The sequence below is a fragment of the Carex rostrata genome, chromosome 18 (assembly GCF_964058835.1).
Source record: "Carex rostrata chromosome 18, lpCarRost1.2, whole genome shotgun sequence".
NCBI classification, from domain to species: domain Eukaryota; kingdom Viridiplantae; phylum Streptophyta; class Magnoliopsida; order Poales; family Cyperaceae; genus Carex; species Carex rostrata.
In genome coordinates, this window is record NC_135935.1 from 5,290,969 (window position 1) to 5,318,283 (window position 27,315).

At 37.6% G+C, this 27,315-nt stretch overlaps 3 protein-coding genes across 53 annotated transcripts in view; 2 read left to right on the forward strand and 1 right to left on the reverse strand.

Moving 5' to 3' along the window:
- Positions 1-446: 446 nt before the first annotated feature.
- On the forward strand, positions 447-7,518 carry LOC144569843 (subtilisin-like protease SBT2.3). The gene is made up of 11 exons (XM_078320317.1): positions 447-776; positions 989-1,233; positions 2,618-2,768; positions 3,046-3,443; positions 3,725-3,820; positions 3,915-3,987; positions 4,139-4,421; positions 4,980-5,308; positions 5,684-5,954; positions 6,271-6,552; positions 7,010-7,518. The coding sequence occupies exons 2-11, from the start codon at positions 1,016-1,018 to the stop codon at positions 7,420-7,422; spliced, it is 2,514 nt and encodes an 837-aa protein (XP_078176443.1). The 5' UTR covers positions 447-776; positions 989-1,015; the 3' UTR covers positions 7,423-7,518.
- A 2,569-nt stretch (positions 7,519-10,087) lies between these two features.
- LOC144569453 (uncharacterized) lies at positions 10,088-17,624 on the forward strand. 3 transcript variants are annotated; one of them, XM_078319808.1, is made up of 4 exons: positions 10,088-10,301; positions 10,689-11,063; positions 11,432-11,541; positions 17,202-17,615. In XM_078319808.1, exons 1-4 carry the CDS (start codon positions 10,270-10,272, stop codon positions 17,219-17,221), a joined length of 537 nt encoding a protein of 178 aa, XP_078175934.1. In that variant the 5' UTR covers positions 10,088-10,269; the 3' UTR covers positions 17,222-17,615. The 3 variants fall into 3 exon arrangements, with proteins under 3 accessions (XP_078175934.1, XP_078175935.1, XP_078175933.1); XM_078319809.1 differs by having other exon boundaries at positions 10,089-10,301; positions 17,148-17,624; XM_078319807.1 differs by lacking the exon at positions 17,202-17,615 and having other exon boundaries at positions 10,092-10,301; positions 11,432-11,798.
- A 625-nt stretch (positions 17,625-18,249) lies between these two features.
- Positions 18,250-27,315, reverse strand: part of LOC144569565 (uncharacterized) — a 29,787-nt gene continuing 20,721 nt past the window's right edge. For 23 of the 49 annotated variants that reach the window (XM_078319970.1, XM_078320008.1, XM_078319984.1 and 20 more), the window contains 4 exons: positions 23,296-23,376; positions 23,164-23,244; positions 23,065-23,112; positions 18,250-18,644 (listed from right to left, as the gene is read on the reverse strand). In XM_078319970.1, coding sequence (XP_078176096.1) covers positions 18,517-18,644; positions 23,065-23,112; positions 23,164-23,244; positions 23,296-23,376 — 338 coding nt within the window. In that variant the 3' untranslated portion in view covers positions 18,250-18,516. Of the gene's footprint in view, positions 18,645-18,809; positions 18,843-22,723; positions 23,113-23,163; positions 23,245-23,295; positions 23,443-23,475; positions 23,524-27,315 lie in introns of those variants that run through there. The other 26 variants (XM_078320009.1, XM_078320001.1, XM_078319988.1 and 23 more) reach the window with 20 other exon arrangements.

Genomic DNA, 27,315 nt, shown 5'->3' on the forward strand with positions numbered 1-27,315 from the left:
ACCGACGTGTCCGGCGCCTATTCGGGGGTGATGTAGGGTCAGTATTATGTGTGCTTTGAGATTCGTGCAGAACGTATTTAAACGGTTGAGATTTTCCATAAAGTCACGCAAAGTTTAAGATATCTCAGAGAATACGAATTCCTTTAACCCCGAGGTCTGACCTCGGAAAGTTCGTATCCTCTGCATTAACTCAAAAGGAAATCTTTTGAGTTAATGAATTTTAACCGTTAGATTTATTTTAAGATTCGTGCGGACTAGATCTGCACTAATATTGAAAGGCTCCCAATGTTATAAGCAGGTGGCGGATTGGCTCCGTTTAATATCAGACGGTTGAAAATCATTAACTCAAAATAGATTCCCTTTTGAGTTAATGCAGAGGATACGCAGTCGACCTCGGAGGGCTCCGATTAGTATTTATCTGAAAAATAAATAAATAAAGAAAAAGCGCTCATGGGCACGCTTTAATAACACACTCACCCACTGGAAAGAGGAATAGAGCCAGTAGCCACTTTATTACACTGTACTCTTCGCTCTCTCCACTAAACCCCAGCAGAGACGCACACGCAGAGAGACAGTGTGTGTCCGAGAGAGAGAGACTTACATTAGTGGTTTCTCCATCTCTCAGTCGAAATGAACTGTGCAGGCGTTCAGACTTTCTGGGTCGTGGTTTCTTTTGGGTTTTAGCAGCTTTTTCTGCATCAGAAAAGCTTCAAAATCGGATTACTGAGTTCAATCCGAGGCATTTTATCTATTTCATTTGTAGACAAAGTAACAAGGTGAGTTCTTTAACTGGAATTGAAGGGACGCTATATGGTTTATTTTATTAGGATTGTATAACAACTCGAATGAAGGGATAAATGTGGGATTTTACTATTCGGTTGCCGACTTCTGTAGAATTCCTCTGATGGGGTAGCTTGGTTTAGTTGTAATTATAGTTTTTCTGTCTGAAAATCGAATGACAAGCTCTAAAATTGGGTTATTTAATTAGATGAAGAAGTGAAGTTGAAATTTGAGAATGGGTGTTTCTTGGCGTGTGCATTTGCAACTTTTGGTGCTTCTATTGGTTGCATTTTGGTGGGAAGGATTTTGCGAAGAGAATGCGGCAGTGTTTATTGTTACCATGAAACAACCTCCAGCTGTTCATCAAAATAGGGGTTTAGAGAGGTTGGATTTTAAAGCTAGCAGAATCAGCAAAGGAGATTCCAATGTGTTGAACGTGTGGAAAAAACCAAGGTATTTAGTTTTTGTTGTCTCTGTTTCTTTTACCAGAAATATTTTCGGTCGCCAAAAAGCATGCTACAGCAATCAGTAAAACTACTTTGTTATCGTTATTATTAATATTGGCTTCCTTGTATCTATTTTTACTCACTAATAACTAATTTGATATCCTCTGATAGGACTTGTTGCATCCCTTTTGCATTTTCACAGCACTATTTTTAACATTCTTTTTTCCCTTTTTACATTTATGGACCTGGGTGGTGTGGAATATTGCCAAACTACCAATTACCCTAGGGCTCTCATTTTAAGCACTCCCTGCCTAAACAATTTTGCCCCAACTTTCCAAAAAGAAAAAAGAAAATGAAGAGGCAAGTGTTTATTTTGGTCCAGATTGGAATAATGAGCCAAGGAGTTATGATTATCAAAGTAAGCTTTGACTTTGGTCAAAATGCGTGACAACTGTCAATGGTAATTTTGGACTGAAATAGACAAGTGTTCGTTTTTGTTTAAATTAGCTTTCATTCTAGTAGAATCGAGTATATGAGGGGTGAACTTATCTGGGCTGTTATGGACCACAGGTAAAATTGCTGCATACTACTTCAAAGATATGGCCATATACAATATAGGAGATGAGCTACGCTACTCCATGGAGTAAAATGCGTTTGTACTCCATGCCGTATTTTCATTTTGAAAGTCCAAACGACCGATCCGAACCGTTAGATGTGATCTCCATATTGAAATGTGCTTGGAGACCAAATTTTACATTTTTTGGAATTTTTTTACTATTTATTAAGCAATTTTGAAAATTGCTGTTTTGCTGTGAACAGTAAAAAATGGTAAAAATTTCTGGACCATCGGATCAGCGATTTTCAAAATTGCTTAATAAATAGTAAAAAAATTCCAAAAAATGTAAAATTTGGTCTCCAAGCACATTTCAATATGGAGATCATGTTGAGCGGTTCGGATCAGTTGTTTGGATTTTCAAAATAAAAATATAGTGCCATGAAGCACCAACGCGTTTTACTCCATGGAGTAGCGTAGCTCATCTCTACAATATAGATATTAGTTTTTCATTTTTTGTTAATTTTTCTTTATTTTTTGTCTTTAATATTGTTCTTTAATAACTTTTTGAGTGGGATTACCCTCAATATAGATATTGCATTTATCAGTAAGCCAGCAAAGATAGCTCTACACAAATTATTCTGGGTTTCTCATGAAATGCAAGGAATTATATGCATCGTATGCATTTGCCGATACATCATACATCATATCTTCTTCGTATAAGCTTGTTCACATAGTATAATCAAACAGTATATTGACTATATGTATTTGCATAAATACCGAGTATACATGGTCTTTAGCTGATATGATGTTGGTTACTTTTTACTTCTTATTTCAGGAATAATACGAAACCCCTGAGTTACAAATCATACCTAATTCGGCTTCAGAATTCCATCTTGAGAAAAACATTAAGAGGACAACGCTATATAAAGCTTTATAGCTACCATTATTTGATCAATGGATTCGCTGTTCTGATAACCCCTCAACAGGTTCCTCCTTTTTTCATATTTCTGCCCTGTATATTCACTGAACATTATATTTCATTGCCCACGTTACGTATATGTAGCCCATCATACATAAATTTCCACTTTGGGTGTATAGCATCTCTTATGCTGTCAATTTACTTTTAAAGAGAAGCAATTCATGTTTGTGCATTGTACTTATATTTTTTATGTGCAAATCACATAATTTGGACTGCAGATATCTCTTTTGTACATGAAAGTCCCAAAACAAATTAATTAATATTTGAGCCATACATTTTATTAGGCAGAGAAGCTTTCTAGAAGGAAGGAAATTACGAACATAACCCCAGACTTCTCAGTTCGAACAGCAACCACACATACACCTGAATTTCTCGGTTTACCACAAGGCGCCTGGGTTCGGGAAGGGGGACCACAATCTGCCGGGGAGGGAGTGGTTATTGGACTGATTGACACAGGTATAGACCCGACGCACCTGAGTTTTGCGGATGGGTTCTCTACTAACAAGTTTTCTGTCCCAAACCATTTTTCGGGAATTTGCGAAGTCACCAGAGACTTCCCATCGGGTTCATGTAACAGAAAGCTTGTGGGGGCCCGCCATTTTGCAGCCTCGGCTATTACTCGGGGGGTTTTTAATGCATCTCAAGATCATGCTTCGCCAATTGACTGTGACGGCCATGGCACGTAAGTGAAAAGACATAAATGGTGCTATTGAATTTAGTGGATATCAGCGATTGGGATTTCATGATATTGAGTTTTGGCGTTCCATCCACAATTGGCATTTCATGATGTTGTTTTCAACTTTATTGAAACTTTTTTATGATCTGTGTTTTGGTGTTCCATCAACAATTGCACTTTGTGATACTGTTTTCAACTTTATCATAATTTTTGTTTTTTCTTCAGAAAATTAACTCAAATTTGTTTGAATCCAATTAATCTGCAACTTAGTTTTTCATAAAATGCAGACACACGGCATCGATTGCAGCAGGAAATAATGGCGTTCCTGTAATTGTAGGAGGTCATCATTTTGGCAATGCAAGTGGCATGGCGCCTCATGCACAGTATGTATTTATTCCTTTTTTTTAATTCTAAAGTACAGATACATCTTTTCTCTTGGCCACTCTATAAATTAAAGTCTTTTTAATGTCTCCTTAGTATTGCTGTTTACAAGGCTCTGTACAAAAGCTTTGGCGGTTTTGCTGCTGATGTTGTCGCAGCCATCGATCAGGCAAGCCTATTTTTGTCCCCTTTTCTGAATGAACCATATCACCGGCTCTTCCATTTTATTTGTTTTCATATGCCTTTCCTGTTATTTTATTGTACAAAAACATTATCAATTCAACCTGTTTTTTCACAATTTCCCCACCATTCCATCTCAGGCTGCAGAGGATAGTGTGGATATAATAAGCCTCTCCATAACCCCAAATCGCCGGCCACCCGGTATTGCAACCTTCTTCAACCCAATAGACATGGCTCTTCTTTCTGCTGTCCAAGCGGGTATATTTGTGGTCCAGGCAGCGGGTAATACTGGTCCTGCTCCGAAAAGCATGTCGTCCTTCAGTCCCTGGATTTTTACAGTGGGAGCCTCATCTCATGACAGGAGTTATAGTAATTCTTTGGTTCTCGGTAATGGTGTTACTATTCTGGGTGTTGGCCTTGCACGTAAGTTTTTGTTGTACCTGCTATTTTATATGTACATACCAACGGTTTGTCAGATTTTTATTTTGTTTTTGTTTATTGCATTGCTTTGTGAGCATGCCAGTCCTTGTCTGTGTAGTTTTTAAAATGTGTTAGCCTATTAGAGACCAAATTGATGGTCTAAATACTAACTTTTAGAGCTTGGAAATAATTGGTCAGGTCACATTTTATGTCCAGTGCAACTATTTAAATCAATTACAGATATTGGGATATTCAGTTTTAGTCAAGCTGTAACTTGTTTCTGAATTTGCAGCTCTTTTTTGTTTTAGATCATTTTAGATGGGTGCTTTTGGTTTTAGTTTATTTTTAGATGGGTTCTTTTGTTTTTTATCAGTCACCATCTCTTCATGGCACTGAATAATCCAGTCTTGTGCCATTATACTCACTGCATTCAGACCTGAGATAGTACCAGCATCTGAACCAAAGTTGTTTCGGAACTTGTTACAACTGTGAGGCTTCTTTTGGTTCTCTTATTTATCAGAGAGTTGATTCCAAATTCAAACTTCAAATTTATATTTTCAGCTGGAACGACTGAAGATGACATGTACACTCTTGTAGCAGCCACACATGCTTTGAAGAATGATACAAAAGCAAATGACATGTATGTGGGTGAATGCCAAGACCCAACTATTTTAGATCCGTACTATATAAAGGGAAACCTGCTTGTCTGTAGCTACTCTATCAGATTTGTTCTAGGCCTTTCTTCGGTGAAGCAAGCATTAGAAACGGCGAAGAATGTTAGTGCTGTTGGGGTTGTGTTCTATTTGGATCCTTTTGTTATTGGGTTTCAGCTCAATCCAACTCCAATGTACATACCTGGAATGATAATACCATCTTCTGATGACTCTAAGGTATTTCATTTAAACCTGTTAGAATAATATGACGATATAATGATTTCTATTAAACCTGTTTTTAGAAATAACATATTTCTGCAAGTATGTAAGATATTTCATTTAGACTCTCTTGAGAAGTATATTCAGAGAAGCCATAAAAAGGAAGATTTATTATGCACTGTTGTTTTACCTTAAAAAAAGTTTTATCCAATTGGCTGTCATAAGTTTGCACTGTATCTTTGTGCCCTTGCAAAACTTGAGACTCCTTGCCCATTGTATCGCTGAGATTTAAAAAAAATATCCTTTGGATTCATCACAGTTGATTAAATTTCGTGATGCTTTTGTTGTTTCTTTCAGTCTTTAGACACTTATTTGAACTTAATTCCTGTGCAGGTTTTTCTGAGTTATTACAATAGCTCCTTGGTTAGAGATGACTCCTCAACTAAAATTGTCCAATTTGGAGCTGTTGCAAGGATAATTGGAGGTTTAAAGCCTAATTTTAGTAACATTGCGCCGAAAGTAATGTATTACTCAGCTAGAGGCCCTGATCCAGAGGATACATCCTTTGCAAATGCAGATATTTTAAAACCCAATGTGATTGCGCCTGGTAATTCCATTTGGGGTGCTTGGAGCTCCCTTGGTCTGGATTCAGCTGAATTTCTAGGTTAATATATACTAGCTTCTAATTTTGTTTTTTACTAATCTGAAAATCTCCATTGACTGTGACTCATTGCAAATTCCATTGAAAATGTATCTCCATTGACTGAAGTTTGTATATACATTTGCAGAAATTAGGAGAGTGTGTTAACTAATCCCATGTTCATATGGAGTAAGCGGAAAATTCTTAGATTTTGTAGGGGGCACATGAAGTTTTCCTAAAAATAAACTTTTATGGAAGCCTCAAATCAAGAAATATTTATACCCTAAGGGCTTTTAATATGAAATCTTAACTAAACACCAAACTATACATCCTTTTCTAGGAGAGAGCTTTGCAATGATATCTGGTACGAGCATGGCAGCTCCACATGTGGCAGGTCTCGCTGCACTAATAAAACAAAAGTATCCTGATTTTACTCCTTCTGCCATTGGTTCGGCTCTATCCACCACGGCTTCAGTTTTTGACAAGCTGGGAAATCCGATTTATGCACAACACACTTACACCAACCCAGATGCAACTGAATCACCAGCAACTCCTTTTGACATGGGAAGTGGATTTGTTAATGCTACTGCTGCTTTAGATCCTGGTCTCATCTTCGATTCGAGTAAGTGGTGCTTATGATGTCAATATATTTCGGGAACATGTTGAATTTTAGTCTAGGATTTTTTCATATGGTTGCTTTTTTACATTCACCATTTCAGTTTATTGTTTAGACCTGAAATAGTGTACCCTGCAGCTGTAGAATTAACTTGGCCAAGGTACCAGCTGCACCAAGCTATACATAGTGTGCAAAAAGTTTTTATGTATGAACTTAGTCAAAATACAATGGTGGCCCTGAAGCTTCCTCAATTCTGCCAGTCTGGGCTTGGGATTACCTTTTTGAACAATTGATTCTGTTCAACAGAAGAGATCAATTGCACAGAGCTGAAAAGACCAAGTGCTATCTTTTAAGAGCTCGTTTTAAATATCCACCCTCAACTAAAAAGAGGAAAGAACCAAAAACAAGCTAATCATATATATTGTTTTTTTTTTTTTTTTTCGTTCTTTCCTCGTTTGGTTAGGTTATGATGACTTCTTCTCCTTCCTCTGTGGCATAAATGGGTCAGGTCCAGTCGTCCTTAACTACACAAGCAGCAATTGTGGGCCTTCCACGCTTAACGCGTCAGATCTTAACCTACCTTCTATTACAATAGCAGTGCTTAACCAAACCAGAGCTGTAACAAGAATTCTAAAGAACGTTGCAACCGATGAATCTTATGTCGTTGGGTTTAGTTCCCCTTATGGTGTCTCGCTTTCTGTATCACCTGATCAGTTCTTCATTGGTAATGGCCAAAAACAAAGCATCACATTTGCTTTCAATGCAACACTAAATAGCAGTTCTGCGAGCTTTGGAAAAGTAGGGTTTTATGGAGACAAGGGTCATATGGTTATTATTCCGGTTTCAGTCATCTCCAAGATTATGTATTCACAGTAGTACAATCTGACACGATATCTAACCCTAACCTTATGTAATCCAATTTTTGATGTAAAATTTGATGTTTTTAATGTAATTAGCAAGTTTTGAGTGTCTCATGATCTCTATCTTTAGTGTGTTTCTTTAACAAACTACTTGTATTCTGTGGCTCTATTGAACACGATATCTGTAGCAGTCTGAGTAATTGAGTAGGGTTGATTTATGCAATGAGTACCACCATATTTTATTCTGCTGGACAGATGCATGATCTTTTCTTCTTCTTCAATTGCCAGTAGAGTGGGAAAAATGGCACCGCGGAGCTGGTTTCGTCATGAAACGGCACGGTACGCGTGTCAGTTACGTGCCGTGACTATCTTTAGAAAATTTGGCAATGGCACGCCATGCGAAAGATCTAGTCACGGCACATGGTCACGTGAGTCACGTGTAATTAGGACTGTTAGATCTTTGATCAAATGGTGAATTTTAAATATATTAATCTAAATTATGATAAAATGGTAACGCGAGTCACGTTCAGGCACGGTGTGACTATTTGCGTTCCGTGATCATCCCTTGACATTTTAGTCACGGCACAGCACATAAAAAATTAACTTAGTCATAGCACGAGTTTAAAATCACCGTATATTATTCACGACACAGGCACAACACATTTTTTCCACTTTAATTAACAGTAAGGAGAGAGAGGCATGACCCTGTTTGTGTCTTGACAAAGCAATCAAATTTTGCTCTATTGTAATCTGTTTTTGCTAACGCAACAGTTATCTGTATCGAATTCTCACGAGGGTGGTACAGCAACAAACCACAAATAAAACCCTGAGATGGTCACTGCACGCCCCTTGTTTGTTAATTATCATAGAATAAGATAATTAGTTTTACAGGTATTTAAGAATGCTGTATAGCATATCAGAAATTTGTTATATTGTTATTTCTATTTTCCCTTCTAAAATACATATCATAGTTACAATTTAAATTTTAGAAATTCACCAATTTATATCATTTTTTATTAAACTTGTTTTCAATTTATGGAGTTCTCATTATACACTTTATTAAAAAATAAATAAAAATATGTAGCATGTGTAAGAAATGTTTATCCTTTTAAGTAGTCTGTTTGTAAGGACAAATTATTAGTTTTTTTATTTGTAACGCACACATAAGTGTATAGTTAAATGTCATTGTGTGTCTGCGGTAAATAATTTGGGTTTAGGGTTTGCGGTAAATAATTTGAAAAAAATGACTACTTTGCATACGCTTTTTGCCATTTTTCATACTTAAAAGTAGTGATTTTCGTTATATAAATTGGTGTCATCAGTAGGTGGTGTCGCGCATGGGCGGAATTAGAAAATTTAGATAGAGGTGGGATTTGAGCAACTTTAACCACTAGGCTACACACAAATATTTGTTATTTTTTACGGGGGCTAAACTATATAAAACTTAATAAAAAATAAAAAAATCAATTAAATTTTATTATACTTATTTAAAAAAATTAGAATCATAGAGGTGACATAAGTCACCTTTGAAGTACTAAGATCTGCCCATGCTGCACCAATCGAAGCAACGACGTCAGGGAAAGATAAGAGAACGAGAGAGATGAAATTCGAAAAACAGAGAGAGCTTTAAATAAGACGGTTTGGGAGGACTGTTAATAATGGTACGTGGTTGTCGGACAGACGGGGTACCGTCAAGTGATTAATCAGTATGCGGCCGATTAATTAAAATTATGCAGACAATTTAACGTTTTTATTAAATTTATGTGTATATATCGTAATTTATTAAAAATAATTTATTTAACTCATTAAATTTATCAAATAAACTTAATTTAACTTAGTTCTATTATTATAACATGACATTACGCTTATTTTTTTTCTTAACACATAAGTACTTTACTGTGTAAGTAACACATTATTTGAATTAAGTTTTTTTCAAATACCAATAACATATTATTTGAAAGAAATAAAACATTAAAACATAAAATCACTAAATTTAGTTTATGATACCAACTTAGTTTTCTAAATGAATATGTTGTACTAATTAAAAAAGTTATATCAGTAAGTAAGAAAAATATATGGTATATAAATAACAAAAATATTAATCAATTTTAAAGTAAGAAGAAAAAAACTTATATTAAAAATATTGGATGTATGTCCAAGCACAAATAAAACTACAATACATGATTTATAAAATTTATTATCACACAATATCACAAAAAAAATTATGTAAAAATAAATATTCACTATAATAAATTAGAATAAATGAAAATAAAACATGAATAAACAGAAATAAATGAGAATAAACAAACGATTAAATGGTAAAACGGCCGATTAATCGTTTTCATTGGCAAACATACATCGGTTAAGTATATTTGTAACGGTTTGACTGCCGTTAACGATTGAAAGTTCGTTTAATCGACGTTAAGACCGTTTTTTACAACACATGTTAAAAACAGTTGAAAGTGAATCGGATTGGAATTTAAGATGGTTTGGAAGGACCGTTAAAAACAGTTGAAGGTGGACGGATTGGAGTGGGAAAATTTTAGTAAATGGTGAACGGGATGTAAAACCTTTTATCTGCATAAAAATTCTTCAAAAATAAAAAGCTGTGACAAAAAGTCTGCAAAAAAGAATTTAATCTGGAGCCGTCCGATATGAATTGACGGCCGTGATCTGTTTAGAGTATCAGCGACGTCGGAATAGAACATATCTTGTGCGGATTCCACGTTTTCCCCCTTCTTATTCCTGCGAATTTGTGATTATTCGCGGCCTCCCTCTGATCGAACTCCTACATAACAAGATCATCTCTTGAATTAGGTTTAGTCCGGACAATTTTGGATTTCCTGGTGTGTTCGGCGCTATTATGGAGAATCCATTTGATGTAGCTAGCAAAAGGTGAGATCCTTCTGGATTACAAATCTTTTAGACAGTATTTTTGTTGTCAATTATATCTTACCAATTCATTTTTTTCCCTTTTCACATCTTTCACAATTTATTTTCCTTCAGTTTTTTTCCATTGTTTTTACGCCTTTTCTTGGCTCATCGGAACCAGTCACAGGAATGATTGTGCTTTGCTGAAGGAAGTAGTGACAATTATGAAATTAGCTAAAGATTATGCTCTAATCGGGCAAGAAACCCCTAATAGACCAAAATACGCATGGTTATTAAACAAGATGAACAATAGTTCTATTCTGTGTAATACACATGCTTACTGGTACAATCTCTCTATTCAATATTCTTTGTACTGATCATACCAATTGCATTTGCACCTTTTCTTTCCAGAATCAAAGCTGCAATTGAAGATGCAAGTAACTCGACTTCCAGGAAATGGGAAGATCTACCTATCAATTGCCTAGTCTTGATTTTTAAAAAAGTTGAGATCCCGTGCCTGACGCTTAGTGTACCGTTTGTATGCAAGGCTTGGTATGAGGCATCCCTAGACCCTGCTTGTTGGAAGGTTCTAAACTTATGTACCACTGATCTCCATTTACCTGATAGCTGTTTTGCGGAGGACTTTAAGTGTGCATACTATGTGAATAAATTTAGATTGAGGGGTTTTCTGAAATTTCTCATCAGGCGCAGCAATAACTCGGCCACTGAGCTGTTAACCGGAGATATTTATATAACCTTGCACAACTACAATTTACTGTATGAAGAGTACGTAAAAAACAGTGCTTATAGATTCTTTTTTTTTTTTTTTTTTTTTGTAATTTGGACAGGGTGTTGGACCCTACCTGATAACCTGAATGCTCCAAATTTGATGTCTGGCTAACTAAAATTTAAAGAAAACCAATTAAGACACTATTTAGTCAAACATTACCAATCTGATACTGCCTGATACATGCATATTGGTGTTGAAGGCATTTGACTGTATTGTAAACTTTGCTATGCACCTTCCATATATTGGGACCAACTGCAAAAAAATGGTCAAGTATCTGCATGAAATGATTCAAAAGTTGGAGCCTTTTATGTAAATGAACTCTCTTATTTTCTGTTTGCTCTCTAATTATTGTGAGTCCATATAGGTGCCCTGAGTTGTGTATTATCCCACGGAAAAAACCGCCGTTCCCTCCGGAACAGTGGCGCCGATATGTTTTGAAGATTCATGCTACCATGACATCAAATTTTCAAAAAGGTGGTGGATCTAGTGTTTGATTCTGCCAGTTTTTGGACTGGCTCCTTTATGTAAATACAGCTTTATGCTCTGTTATAGATTTGAATTCGGTGAATTTGCTGGGTTGTTTTATTATTGCAAGTATTGTTTGCATTAGAGTAAAATTTTGCAAATAGTGGCAGTGCTGTCCATTTTAATGGGATGATGCATCTCATTGCAATATATTGACAATACGGAGAAGAAAAAAACATGCATATGCTATTTCTGCTTTCTGTACCGGTACCCGATGGTAGTAATAAAGATGTTACACATACGCACTTGGCCATGTCTCCTACTATCAAAATAGTAGTCATGCATCTAACAAGTAGCAAGCAGTAAACCTCAAGCCTGATACCTCCCAAAAATGCAGAAAACCAAAAACATGAAATCAGATGCAAAAATGACAAAATGCCCTTAATATAATACAAACCCAGTAGATTTCTAGGGAAAAATGAATTGTATTTTTCTTTGTTCTCATACAAGCCTATATAGGCATTACATCTTTCATTCAAGTCCCTAAACTTTTCTATAATCCTTTTTACCAAAAGGACCCTATACAACCCAAAATACCGAAAACATACAATAAATCTCAACACTCCCCCTCAAGATGGGCAAAAGATATCCATCAAGCCCATCTTGTCACATAACCTAGCTAGATCTATCGAGCTAAGTCCTTTGGTGAGACAGTCAGCTACTTGATCTCCCGTAGCTACATGGCTCAGCTCCAATAGTCCACTTTCCAGCTTTTCCTTTATGAAGAACCTATCGATCTCCACATGCTTGGTTCTGTCATGCTGCACAGGATTGTTGGCAATGCTGATTGCTGATTTGCTATCACACAACTTCATTTCGGCTCTGTGATTCACCTTGAGATCTTCCAGTAACCTCTTCAGCCACAGCATCTCGGCAACTCCCAATGCCATAGCCCTGTACTCAGCTTCTGCCGTCGATCTCGCAACAACCGGCTGCTTCTTGCTCCTCCAGGAGACCAGGTTGCCCCCTACAAACATGCAGTAGCCAGATGTGGACCTCCTGTCATCTTGGCAACTAGCCCAGTCAGAGTCACAATAGCCCTCAATGTTCATGTGCCCATTCTGCCTGAAGATCAAGCCCTTCCCCGGTGCACTCTTCAGGTACCTTAGGATATGATACACTGCGTCCATATGGCCCTTCCTAGGGTCATGCATGTAGCGGCTCACCACGCTTACTGCAAATGAGATATCAGGACGAGTGTGACCCAAATAGATCAATCTGCCTACCAGTCTCTGGTACCTTTCACGATCAACCTGTTCTCCTGCCTCTGCACTCATCTTGGCCTTCACATCAATTGGAGAAACTGCAGGCCTGCACCCCAACATGCCTGTCTCACTGAGTAAGTCCAGGACATACTTCCTCTGAGATAGAACAATCCCCTCTGCTCCGCGAGCCACCTCAATCCCAAGGAAGTACCTAAGTTGTCCCAGATCTTTTACCTCGAATTCCTTCCCCAATTTTGCCTTCAACTGTGCAATCTCCCCCTCATCATCCCCGGTAATGATCATATCGTCGACATACACAGCCAGCATAGTAATGTGACCACCATATTGTCGAAAGAACACCGTGTGGTCGGCATTGATCTGCTGATAGCCCATACCCACCATAGCCATCTTGAATCTATCAAACCAGGCCCGAGGGGACTGCTTCAGTCCATAAAGAGATTTCTTGAGCCTGCACACCTTACCCTCCGTTTGTTTTGTGCCAAAACCCGGTGGGACCTCCATGTATACCTCCTCCAGCAAATCACCGTGAAGGAAGGCATTCTTCACATCGAGCTGGTGCAACTTCCACCCCCCATTCGCTGCTAAGGAAACAAGTGTCCGTACTGTGCTCATCTTCGCCACGGGTGCAAAGGTCTCATCATAGTCGATACCATAAGTCTGACTGTACCCCTTCGCCACCAATCGGGCCTTGTAACGCTCAACCCGACCCTCTGGGCTTTGCTTCACAGTAAAGACCCACTTGCATCCAACTGCCTTCTTGTCTGGTGGTAGTGACACAAGCTTCCAGGTTTTGTTCTTAGCGAGAGCCTCGAGCTCTTCTAGCATGGCTGCTTTTCACTTTGGATCCTCCTTAGCAACCTGCCAACACTTCGGTAAAATAACAGAGTCCAACGATGCAATAAATGCTCCATGTGCTGGTGATATGCTAGAGTAAGAGACAAACTGGGCAATGTCATGTGGAAAACCATAGCGATCAGGAGGATGTCCCGCATTGGACCGAGAGGTCCGTCTCAATGACATAGGAGTGGGAGGAGAATCAAGAGGAATTATATCACCTGAGTACTCTGAATCTGAGGTGGATGGTGTAAGTGTCGCAGGAGTCGAAGTAGGCATGGACAAGGGACTTGGCACAGGTGGCACTGTAGGCACGACTCCCTCACTCTGCTTATTTCTCCTCACATACACCTCACGGTATCTCGACTCCCCCTGAGCCTAAGTGCTACCACCTTCGGGCTCATTTCTCTCAACTTCCGGCTCACCCACAGCCGAATCCTCCCTTTGCGGCTCAACCCTGGCCGAATCCTCATTTTCCGGCTCAACCCTAGCCGAATCCTGCTTTTCCGGCTCAATCCTAGTCGAATCCATCAGTGGGCAAGGAATACCACTCACACTCACCATCCTCCTCTCATCATCACTACTACTCTCCCCCTCTCGCCTCATACTTCTTGTATCGAGCGAGTCTCCAAAGGGTGATGTAGTCTCTGAGGAGTAGTAAGGTTCGAGCTCACGAAATGTAACATCCATACTCACAAACAATCTCCTCTCTACTGGACTCCAGCACACATAACCCTTTTGAGTACCAGAGTAACCCACAAAGATGCATTTCACCGCTCTGGGATCCAACTTTCCCACTGTTGGTCTGTTGTCTTTCACAAAGCACACACAGCCAAATACCTTTGGAGAAATAATACCCCCATTATCTCCTTTCAACATCACACACGGAGTCTGCCAGTCCAACACTATAGATGGCATTCTGTTGATCAATTGTGCGGCTGTCATGACTGCTTGTCCCCACAAATGTTTCGGAACATTCATGGATATCATCATGCACCGGGCTACCTCCAACAAGTGTCCATTCTTCCTCTCTGCCACTCCATTTTGTGCTGGTGTGTAAGGGCACGTGGTCTGATGATGTATCCCATGAACTGACAAATACTCCTCGAATGCCTTGTTTGTATATTCGGTCCCATTATCGGATCTCAGTGCCTTCACCACAGCACCGAACTGAGTCTGAGCCGCCTTATGGAAATCCTTGAAGCAAGCAAGTACATCATTCTTGTTTTTCATCAAGTACAACCATGTGACACGAGAATAACAATCGATGAAAGTCACAAAAAATCTATACCCATTTATCGAAGTTGTTGAGCAAGGCCCCCACACATCCGAGTGTACCAGATCAAAGGCATGAGAACTCCTACTTCCTGAGCTTGCATATGAACTCCTTGTGTGCTTCCCAAACTCACATCCATCACACACAAGTTTCTGTTTGTCAGCTTTCTCATACTTTGATGGATACAAATGTTCCAGTAGGCTGAAGGAAGAGTGCCCCATCCGTTGATGAATCAGTAGCAACTCATCCTCCACACTCACCCCAGATCCTCCTGCCTCCACTCTATCGACCACAGATGCCAGCGCTGTGTCCATACCTTTTCTATCCATGTACCACAACCCATCACGCCATGTGCCAGTTCCAAGTATTCGACCTGTCCCCTTCTCCTGAAAGACCATCTTTGGAATATCAAAGGTCACAATGCATTTCTGCTCACGAATAATAGCACTAATGGACACCAGGTTTACGGGAAAGGAAGGAGCATGCAACACATTTGTCAGAGTCACTGAATCGGTACATCTCACAGTACCCTTACCAACCACGGGCCGGACAGTACCATCGGCTATCTGAATGCTATCTGGGACTGCTAGGTGAGTATAGGAAGAAAACTCCTTAACAGCACCAGTCACATGGCGAGATGCACCAGAGTCTACTATCCAATCTGGTGATCTAGTAGTGGGTTTAGAGGCAAGAGCAAGTGTGTCAGCGACCACACTCTTCCCCTCACTTGCTCCTTTCTGCCTCCTCCTGACTATCTCCAAAATCAGATCCTCCTCGGATAACCCCACAATAGCTTCTTTCGCTTCCTTTGCAACCATCAGATTTGCCCAGTTGCCTCCTCTTTCACCTCTTCGGCCCTCACGGCCGCGTTCACAGTTCTCAGACTGCCCCCTCCTACCTGTATCTCTCTCCTTTGGTGGCTTAGGGCAAGCCTGCTTCAGGTGATCTACCTCACCGCATCTGTAACATCGTCGAGGCTCGCCTCTGAATCCTGTGTTACCTATGTGACTTGAGTTGGAGACCGCTAGTGCTGACTTCACCCCTGGAAGTCCTGCTGCCCCAGCCTGTAGCCTAATCCGGCTCTCCTCCTCAGTCAAGTACGTAGCTGGCCCTTCGAGTCTCATGTCGATAGGTGGCAGCTCAACCTTTTTCTCCTTCAGCTTGCTCTCAACAGAAGCTTGATACACAGCCAACGCTCGTCGCACCATGACAGCCATCTCATCAGAGGTCAGCTTCGCGCAAGCCTTCGCAAACGCATTACCAGTCTCCTCCTCTAACATTGATCCGAGTCCGAATCCCTCCTATTACTTTCTTAGACCCGATCTTACACTGTTAAGATCGAGATCCATATTATCTCTCCCTTTCTTTTTCTTTTTCTTGACCCGATCTTGATCCCTCAAGACGAGATCCACATTATCTCCCCCTCTCTTCTTCTTCTTCTCCTTGACCCGATCTTGATCTATCTCATCAAGATTTGAGTTCAAAACCCGATCAAATCTCAATCCAAACCTGCTTCTCGGGTATCGTGGGGTAGAGGCCCCCCACGCCGGCCAAAACAACACAAAGAAGCTACCTTTGGTGGCCGGCCGACTTTAGAAGAAGAGGGCACCAAGCGGCGCGGTACTGTAGCGACCCGGGTACTGTAGCGATCCGGTACTGTGGCGGCGCGGGTGCTGTAGTGATCCGGTACTGTAGCGGTGCGGGTACTGTAGCGACGCGGGTACTGTAGCGGCTAGGGTTAGGTCGGCTCTGATACCAAGTAGATTTCTAGGGAAAAATGAATTGTATTTTTCTTTGTTCTCATACAAGCCTATATAGGCATTACATCTTTCATTCAAGTCCCTAAACTTTTCTATAATACTTTTTACCAAAAGGACCCTATAAAACCCAAAATACCGAAAACATACAATAAATCTCAACAAACCCCAACAAACCACCAGTCATCATCCAGTCCATCAAGAAGTCAAGACTACATGGGAGGGCCATTGTGCCCCTTCCTGGTATCTTAAGTTCCTTTTGTTAAATGCTTATTAATGTGCCTCTAGATTACCACTATGAATTATAACCATGGAATCAGGAATCAAATTAGCTTGCAAATGTAGATTACATTTATCTTTCTAAATTTTAAAAACTCTCACATTTGTTCAATTTATTGTCTTTTCTATTAAAACTTTAAATTTATAAAATTTCATTAACATTAAAACCGGTTTTATTATCAGCCAAGATTTCACACTAATATGACCCCTTGCTGAACAACACCTTGTATGACACAGAAAACATGTGCAAATCCTAATGTTTGAAACTCACTAATGCAATTGGATGTCTTCTGCTGTGTTTTGTTGTTATAGCTTTAAGCAAGGTATGTATTAGAGGAGATTTTGGGGATATTTTGGATAAATTAGTAGGTACTCTGAAGGTGCATGGTTTTGGTACCAGGGATGGTACCATGGCTTCCAGTGAGGAGATTAAGATGTAGGTTATTTTAGATTAGATATTTTAGTCTTGTTTGTAATTTGTAGTATTTTGATATGGTTTCTATGCAATTAGAAATCGGTGGCTTTTTCATTTCTTTCAAAAAAAAAAAAAAAAAAAAATCTGCAAACTATGCTTATGAGTTTTGCAAGCAAATTTAGCAACTGAGCCGAGAATGCAAGAACCCTCTATCAATTCTATATACAGAGAGGCAATGCATAACAAAGAAAAGACTTGGTTTATCAGGCTTATTGTCAGCCTCTTCCTACAGAATTAGAAGTCAAACCACAAATTCAACACAATAAATTACTTGAACGGCTTTAATTATTTCTAAATATAGCATGTAGTATTAGTATCTTTACTAAACCTTCAAGTGGATAGAAAATGAACAGAGCTACTAATTTCCTGTTCTGTGTAGCAGAAGAAATAGATGGACCGCACCAAAATTTCTCTGCCATGGCTTCCAGTATAAATATTAAAATAAATTTCCAACTTGGTAGATCACCAGATAGCAAATTTGGCTGGGAGGGAAGAGGGTGTGTGTCCCTTGTTGAATTCATATTCCTATTCAAATATCCCTGTGAGATATGCTTGTGAGTTGTGACTGTGTTTAATTAATATATCTAGCCTAGGACAGTTTGGTTAACGCTAGTCAGACGCTGGTCAAAGTGTCTCTAACAATCTTGCTGCTACTCTGTAACCACGATCAAATTGGTTAAAGCATCTCTAAAGTTGTCACGAGTCAAACACCATGTTAACCTTTTTTACAACTCTCGGATAATATTTCTTAACAATCTCCAGGAAACTAAATAAAAGGACGAGCTAACACAGGCAGCAGCGATCGAAACCTATCTGCCATTTATGCATTTTTCAAACCAACAAAAGAAATAAGTCAAGAGTTGAAGCCAACTACCAGAGCAGAATTCTCGTATAAATCCCAACTCATTTTTCTCCATTTTTCTCATCACCTATCAAACCACAAACCAAAAAGAGACACTAACACAAGAATATCATCATGGCTTTAGAGACCAATTTCTTAGCATTTTTCATCACTTTGCTCCTTGTAACTGGAGGAGAATCTCGTCGTCTCATAGAGGCTCATGAAGCCCCACCCGTTCATTCCGAAACACCAACTTTACCTAAACCGACACTATCGGTGCCAAAAGTTGAGCTTCCACCTTTGCCAGAAATTCCAAAAGCCGAGATTCCACCTTTGCCAGAAGTTCCAAAAGGCGAACTTCCATCTTTTCCGGAAGTTCCAAAAGCCGAGCTTCCACCTTTGCCGGAAGTTCCAAAAGCCGAGCTTCCACCTTTGCCGGAAGTTCCAAAAGTCGAGCTTCCACCTTTGCCGGAAGTTCCAAAAACCGAGCTTCCACCTTTGCCGGAAGTTCCCAAAGCCGAGCTTCCACCTTTGCCGGAAGTTCCAAAAGTCGAGCTTCCACCTTTGCTGGAAGTTCCAAAAGTTGAGCTTCCACATTTGCCGGAAATCTCAAAAGTTTCATTGCCCCCGATACCATCCTCGATACCGACTTTTGTTCCTGTAGCTCCCAAAATACCCATTCCAGAAGGCCTACCTCCAATTCCTTCCCTACCGACTTTCATGCCAGCCATCCCGCAACTGCCTTTTCCATTTGCTCCACCCCATGCTAAGGAATCACCATGAGAGGAAAAAAACGAAGAAGTGACTCAAGTTCTATAAGCTGTTTTCTATAGAATTTCTTTCTAGATTTGCATGTTTCTTCTTCTTCTTCTTCTTATTCTTACATTTGTGATTAAATGTTTGCTTTTGTTGTGTTGTTGTTGTAAATGTAACGAAAATATCAGTAAGTTTCACTTTTATGTTTAATATAAATCCTTCGGTTGATATTAAAACATGATGTCAATAATCTCATTTGGTATGCTAGGCTATTTTAGTTAGCAGTTATGTTAACATCCCAAAATTTCCAAAAATTATGCTAACATTAAATTTTATTATTTTAAAATGCTAACTAAAAAAATTCGGCTCATCAACGGGCTTGGCTCCTTTCCAGTATTAACAACCATCATCACAGTTTTGCACACTCCAAGTTGGGATGATTTATAACGTGTACCACTATAAAAAGTAAAAGAGCTTGGTTGGCTCCTTACCTATGAGCTTGATTGTCTCTCTCTCTCTCTCTCTCTCTCTCTTTTAATTCTGAAGTGGAAACAAAGTAAACTGACCAATGCTTTTTCCCCCACGCCTGCTAATCTCGCTTAATTTGGAACATGATTTGCACCAAATGCCATGAACTGTTTCATCCATGTAGAAGAGGCGTACCGCGTACCCCAAGAATGGTTGCTTCCAAGATAAAAATCTTTTTACCCATTTATCTCATATGTATCATATTCGATAAATTAAGCTTGGATGCTCCCTAGATAGTAAAGTTTGTTGAAAGTTGATCCAAAATTAGCTTTCCACATTTAGAATTATGTTGAGAGTTGGTCTAAATTCATCTCTTCATATTTGGAGTGCCATAATTAGTCATGGAGCATGTAAGAGTTAGTGGGTTCTATAATTAGTCAAGTAGGTTCAGCTTGTAAGGAGGATAGGTAGTGGGGTACTAAATTTAGATGTTCCAAATTTAGTCTTGTTGTTGTGCTATAAATTCAGTATGTTGTAATCGAATTTAATTAAGCAATAGAAGTTAATTTCAGCAGCAAATTTTTTCTTTTTGTTTCATTGTATCCTTCTGAAATTTCCAACAAAGTTAGGGTTACCCGTTTGTAAAAAGATAAGAATTTTTTTCATTAACTTAATGATGAAAGGCATAGGTAAGAAAGGTATGGGTAAGAGTAATTTCGTAACTGTTACCCTATAAAATAATTTATAGTTTCGATTATTACGATTAGATTGATTTATACAAATATTATATATAATTTTTATTTTGTAGATTCATGATAAAATTAATTTATACAATATTTTATATCATTTTATTTAACTAATAATTGAATAATTTTCCAAATTATCGGTTCAATGATTATAATTTTATATTTTGTGATATTACATACATGATGTGTTTAATATATTTATTTAGTTAAATTATGCAAGTTATTAATTTATTCGATAACTACTCATTATTTGGTTGTTCTCTTAATTTTAACGGGTAAGTGTAGGATATGAATAAAACTAATATTTAATTGGGATAAGGTGGGATAAAGATAAGGATAATTTTTTCGAATAAAAGTAAGAGTCGCGCCGTATTTGATTGCATTGAATTCAAGTTACAGAGTGTAGTAACTTACACGGATTTAAAATAAAAAAACAAAACCTCAAAATAATTTAGCTAGTTACCAGTAGACAGAAATCCTACTGGTAAGTAACAAAAGAAGTCCAAAAAAATAATAAAAAAATAAAAACAAAATAAAGTAAGTCTGGGATGCCTACAGCACATTGTGTGCTTGGTTGATGTATCTCAGTTGTAAGTGAACTTCTTCTATAATCTCCTACACACGTTTGTCAGCATCTCTGAAAATTCTTAAGCACCTCTCCCTCCAAATAATGAACTGTGTGATCATCAAGACTGCTCTGTCCTCCTTTGAGAATATTGGCTGCATTAAGACCAGCACAGCATCTACCAGTCCGACTGGTATGTTGGTTCCTCCCGTTTGATTTACTCTCTGGTAAATGTTGAGCTTGTAAGGGCATTCTGAGAATAAGTGTTTAGTTTCTGAATTCACTGGACATAAGACGCATCAGTTTATCAAGTTCCAGTCTCTTCTTGTCAGGTTGTCGATTGTAAGTATTTTGTTCAAAATCGTGAGCCATGCAAAAAATTTTATTCTCGGCAGCACCTTAAGTTTCCAATCTTGTATCTTTGATTCCTGATAATTGAACCATTCTTGAGTGCTAGGTAAGTACTTTTTACTGTAAAGGTACCTGATCGACTTTGCCCATTTCCATATTAATTGCCTTGTCTAATTGCGTTGTCAGCGCTGGTATTTGTGCAGTGATACATTGCAGGTTCGGCATTTCAGCAACAGCCTGCTGTGTGTCAAGAACTCAAGACGCTCCTGAACATGCATGGTTGTAAATGGTACCGAATTTAAGGCTTGCTATAGTGTGATATCCACTGCGGATAAAAATTAATGATAAGTGTAATTAATTATAAATTTATACGGATAAAAAATTATCTCTATCTTAATTCGTACCGTAACCATATAAATATAACAGAATCAATATGGCGTTATAAGTTATAACACAAAGGGTGGTGCAGTACGTAATTGGTCTTTTATGTACATCAACTATATCTTATTTTCTGTTTGCTCGCTCTCTAATTATTGTGAGTCCATACAGGTGCACCCAAGTCATATATAATATATTATCTCATGGAATATGTGTTTGCCTGTCATTGCTTCCAGTATAAATTTCCTACCATTTAATTTATTTAATTATTAAAATAGAAAAGCTATAGCCTCTGGTGAACTAAAACTCTATATAGCAATAAAAGCAGTGCTAAGAAAAACCATCCGTACGTCTGATACTGTCCATTAATGAAGCAGTAGTTTACTGATTCATAGGGGCCCCAATAGTGCGAACAGTTGTGCCAGACCCCAGATCATATGCCTACATTGTTTACATGAGAACTGAGAAGGTTATATAAAAACTAATTACTGACAAATATATCAACACAAAGCAAACTTGGACATTGAGCAAGAAAACAGACACAAAAGAAGATCTCGGGAGTAACTGCCAGCTGTAGAGGTTCGCTGGTCAAGAAGATGGTTTCATAGTTGACTAACGCATCGCGGCAATATTACACACACACACATATGTATGTATGTATGTATGTATGTATGTATGTATGTATGTATGTATACATACACACATATGTATATATATATATGAGGAGAAATCCACTTACACCCTATATATATATATATCCTACAATTTAATTATTGTTTTAAGAAAAGTTGGAGTCGAGCCTTTATATATATCTGATAAAGACTGACCAAAATAATTTGTAATGTTGTTTTAAATCGAGTTATCATGGGAGCCCAACTTGGCAGCTCACCTATTAGCAAATTTGGCTAGGAGAGAAAAAGGTCGTGTCCCTTGTTGAATTCACAATTTCACATTTCCTATTTGGATATTCCTGTGATATCCTTGTAATTTTGTTTAATTAATAAATCTGGCCGACGGGCAGTTTTGGTAACACAATTTAGATACTGGTCAAAGTGTTTCTAACCATCTTGCTGCTACTTCTCAAACCACAATCCAATTGGTTAAAGCATCTCTAAAGGTGTTATGAGTCAAACCCCATGTTAACCATTTTTATAGTTCTCATATAGTATTTAATTTCTTAACAATCTCAAGGACACTAAATAAAAGGTGTTGAGCTAACACTGACAGCACCGAAACCTATCTGCCATATATGCATTTTTCAAACCATCAAACGAAATAAGTCCAGATTTCAAGCCAACTACCAAAGCAAAATTCTCATATAAATCCCAACTCATTTTCTTCATTTTTTTCATCAGCTATCAAACCACATACCCAAAAAAGACCCTAACACAGAGTACGTATCATCATGGCTTTAGAGACCAATTTCTTAGCATTTTTCATCACTTTGCTCCTTGTAACTGGAGGTGAATCTCGCCGTTTCCTAGAGGCTCATGAAGCCCCACCCGTTCATTCAGAAACACCAACTTTACCTAAACCGACACTGCCGGTGCCAAAAGTTGAGCTTCCACCTTTGTCAGAAGTTCCAACTCATGAAGCCCCACCCGTTCATTCAGAAACACCAACTTTACCTAAACCGACGTTACCGGTGCCAAAAGTTGAGCATCCACCTTTGCCAGAAGTGCCAAAAGCCGAGCTTCCACCTTTGCCAGAAGTTCCAACTCATGAAGCCCCACCCGTTCATTCAGAAACACCAACTTTACCTAAACCGACACTACCGGTACCAAAAGTTGAGCATCCACCTTTGCCAGAAGTTCCAAAAGCTGAGTTTCCACCTTTGCTAGAAGTGCCAAAAGCTGAGGTTCCACATTTTCCGGAAGTTCCAAAAGCCGAGCTTCCACCTTTACCAGAAGTGCCAAAAGTTGAGCTTCCACCGTTGCCAGAAATGCCAAAAACCGAACATCCACCTTTGCCAGAAGTTCCTGTTGTCCCCAAAATATCCATTCCACAAGATCTACCTCATATTCCTTCCCTACCCCATGCTAAGGAATCGCCATGAGAGATAAAAACACACAAGTGACTTAAGTCCAATAAGTTGGTTTATATGGAATTTCTTTCTAGTTTTACACGTGTTTTTTTCTCTTTACATTTGTGATTAAACGTTTGCTTGTGTTGTGTTGTTGTTGTAAATGTAACGAAAACATAAGTGAGTTTCACTTTTATGTCTAATATAAATACTTTGGTTGATATTAAAACATGCAGTCAATGATCTCATTTGATATTCGTGTCATAGGGAATAAGGAAGAGGCGCCCAAGCAAAGTCGTGAGAAAGTGCAGGTAGAATGATCCATGTTTAGATTAGATGCCACTTATGTTTGTTTTATTTTGTGTGTTTATTTTTCTAGTAAATTTGATGCATTTAATAGGCACGGTTGTTGTCGTATTTCTGATTATATATGTTTGTCGCGATTGTTGTAACTACTTGAACTATTGTTATAAGACTCTTGTTTGTGAAATTAATGTGGTGTTTATGGATGTTATTGATAATATACGTGAGGGCAGATTTCTATGCGGAATATAACTAAATACGCATATGCGGCCGCATAGACCGCATTTAATTACACTGGTGATATGTGTGTTTTATATAGAAATACGTGGTAGGTTGTCTGGTGATGTGACAATATATATATATATATATATATATATATAGATGGGCTATGGTGCATTGCAATGCATGGAGGGGTTTGTGCATTGGACCATAAATCTAAAATTCAAAATTCAAATAACCAATTCAAACCGTTCATCTTGTTCTCCATATTAATATGTGCTTGGAGACAAAATTTTACATTTTTCTGAATTTTTTTACTATTTATTAAGTATTTTACAAAATTGTTGATCAAACGGTGACTCAACAAAACAGTAAAATCAGCAGCCACCGTTGGATCAACAATTTTGTAAAATACTTAATAAATAGTAAAAAAATTCAGAAAAATGTAAAATTTGGCCTCCAAGCACATATTAATATGGAGAACAAGATGAACGGTTTGGATCGGCCATTTGGATTTTGAATTTTAGATTTATGGTCCAATGCACAAACCCCTCAATGCATTGCAATGCACCATAGCCCATCTCTCTCTCTCTCTCTCTCTTTATATATATATATATATATAGAGTCCGACTAAATTGCTGTTGGCAGCAGTTCTGCCCAAGTGCTGCCGGGGTTATATTTAGCCGTGTGATGTCCAAACAACAAATCCAAACCGTTAGATGTTTAATCTATATTATAATCTACTTGGAGACCAAATTTTACATTTTTTGGAATTTTTTTACTATTTCACAAGCTGGTTTGAAAACCGCTGTTTTCAGTAAATTTCTGCAGCATTGAAAACAATGGTTTTCAAACTAGCTTATTAAATAGTAAAAAAATTCCAAAAAATGTAATATAGATTAAACATCCAAAAAACCGTTGTTTTCAATGCTGCAGAAATTTACTGAAAACAGCGGTTTTCAAACCAGCTTGTTAAATAGTAAAAAAATTCCAAAAAATGTAAAATTTGGTCTCCAAGTAGATTATAATATAGATTAAACATCTAACGGTTTGGATTTGTTGTTTGGATATCACACGGCTAAATATAGCCCTGACAGCACTTGGGCAGAACTGCTGCCAGCAGCAATTTAGCCGGACTCTCTATATATCTATATATATGAGGAGAGTTAAAATGCACTATCCCTTTTGTGCTCCTAATGTGCACCCTTCACTCATATCTTCATTTTCAAATTTAAAATAGTCGATTCGAACCTTCCAACATATTCTTCATATTAAAATATGCTTGGAGACCAAATTTTATATTTTTTTGGAAATTTTTTACTATTTTTTCAAAATTTTTGAAAATCATCACTTTGCTGAATTTTTTATTATTGTTTAGTTTAATCAAAAATTCTAAAAAAATAGTAAAACATTTTCAAAATAATGTAAAATTTGATCTCTAAGCACATTTTAATATGAAAAACATGTTGGAAGGTTCGAATCAACTATTTGAACTTTGAAAATTAAGATATGAGGGGAGGGTGCATGTTAGGAGCACAAAAGGGAGGGTGCATTTTAACCCTCCTCATATATATATATATTTGTTATTATTGTGGATTAAATTATAGAATAATTATATGAAACCCCCCACTCGATCCCATCCCCCCATTTTCCCCGCACTCTCTCTCTTCCTTAACCATATATCTCCCCCCACTAATTTCGTTAAAAGTTTCATTTTATCCTCGCATTAAATTAGACAGTCATTTAATACCAATTCCCGCATTAATTATGCCTTTCTCTAATAACAATTCCCGCATTAATTATTCCTTTAAAAACAATCTCCGCATTAATTATATTGTTATCTAATAACAATCCCCGTTAATAAATGCTTATTTGTTAATTGATGTTCAAAAAAATATTTATCATTATTTCTGAGAAGTATTTACCCTTGTAACATAGAGTATTTATCCATGTAACATAGAGTATTTATCATTGATGTTTTACTGAAAGTTGCAAGTATGCCTGAGAAGTATTTATCCATGTAACATAAATTATTTATCCATATAATGTAAAGTATTTACCTATGTAACGTAAAATATTTATCATTATGTCTCAGAGTATTTATCATTGGGTGAGGGGATTGTTTATTTAATGGTCACCAGTTGTGTGGGGATGATTAAAAAAAAAAGAAATTTTGTGCGGGGACAATTAATGGATTAATTTATTCTTTCATAAATAGAGATCATTGCATTGGGTTTAATACCTGACAAATTCAAGTTAAATATTTTGATGCTTCAAGTTAAATACCCGCAATTTTTTAAATGCTCATTAATGATTGAGCGGCCCCCCCATGTTTAATGGTCCCCAGTTGTGCGGGGACGATTCAAAAAAAAAGAAAATTTTGTGCGGGGACAATTAATGGATTGATTTATTCTTTCATAAATAGAGATCATTGCAGAGAGTTTAATACCTGACAAATTCAAGGTAAATACTTTGATGCTTCAAGTTAAATACCCGCAGTTTTTTAAACGCTCATTAATGATTGAGCGGCCCCCCCATGTTTTTTTTGGTAGTATCTGCGGGGATAAATGCGGGGTGGAGGCTACGGGAATTGTTATCAGCGTCCTAAATTATATATGCTATCAATTTATTCGCTAAGTACTATTATTTGTTTAGTTATCCGTTAGATATATAACAGATAAAAGTAACGTCTAGGTAAGCTAATATTTAATGGGTAAGAGTAGTACCACTAATTTTAAGTGAGTATGGGTATGAAAATTTCTCTACTCGACCACCGTATATCAATTGAGTACCCATAATTATATCATAAGCAAAAATTTATTTTTCAATATTTTACTGTTATATAGTAGATTAATTTAAGTCATGACTTAAACTATCAAACGATATCGATATATAAAATACGAAGAGTAAAATATATAGAGTATACGACTTAATTCTCTTTAGATTTAAGTAGAGCAACCAAACATAACCTAAGAAGTTTAAAGTCTAACAAAATGGAGCTTCAAATTCATTGCATGCGCTACATTAACTATGAAAGTATGATACTGGGCGACGGCTACAATAACACATGCTTATTTACAAAGAAAGAAAACAGAAAATGAAAAGTAGAACTACAATCTAAGTTATTTCTTCTTCGTCATCCTTCTAGCTAGTATGCCTTTTCATTTTTTTCTTGTTTTCATATAAAACAATAAAAATGAAAACTTAAGAGCTAGTTTTTTTTTTT

Coding starts and splice junctions, on each gene's coding strand:
- LOC144569843 (XM_078320317.1), top strand. CDS start 1,016: ATGGGTGTTTCTTGGCGTGTGCATTTGCAACTTTTGGTGCTTCTATTG. Junction 3,988..4,138: donor TTGTCGCAGCCATCGATCAG/GCAAGCCTATTT, acceptor ATTCCATCTCAG/GCTGCAGAGGATAGTGTGGA. Junction 4,422..4,979: donor TCTGGGTGTTGGCCTTGCAC/GTAAGTTTTTGT, acceptor TTATATTTTCAG/CTGGAACGACTGAAGATGAC.
- LOC144569453 (XM_078319808.1), top strand. CDS start 10,270: ATGGAGAATCCATTTGATGTAGCTAGCAAAAG. Junction 11,064..11,431: donor TACAATTTACTGTATGAAGA/GTACGTAAAAAA, acceptor GAGTCCATATAG/GTGCCCTGAGTTGTGTATTA. Junction 11,542..17,201: donor GACATCAAATTTTCAAAAAG/GTGGTGGATCTA, acceptor TGTATGACACAG/AAAACATGTGCAAATCCTAA.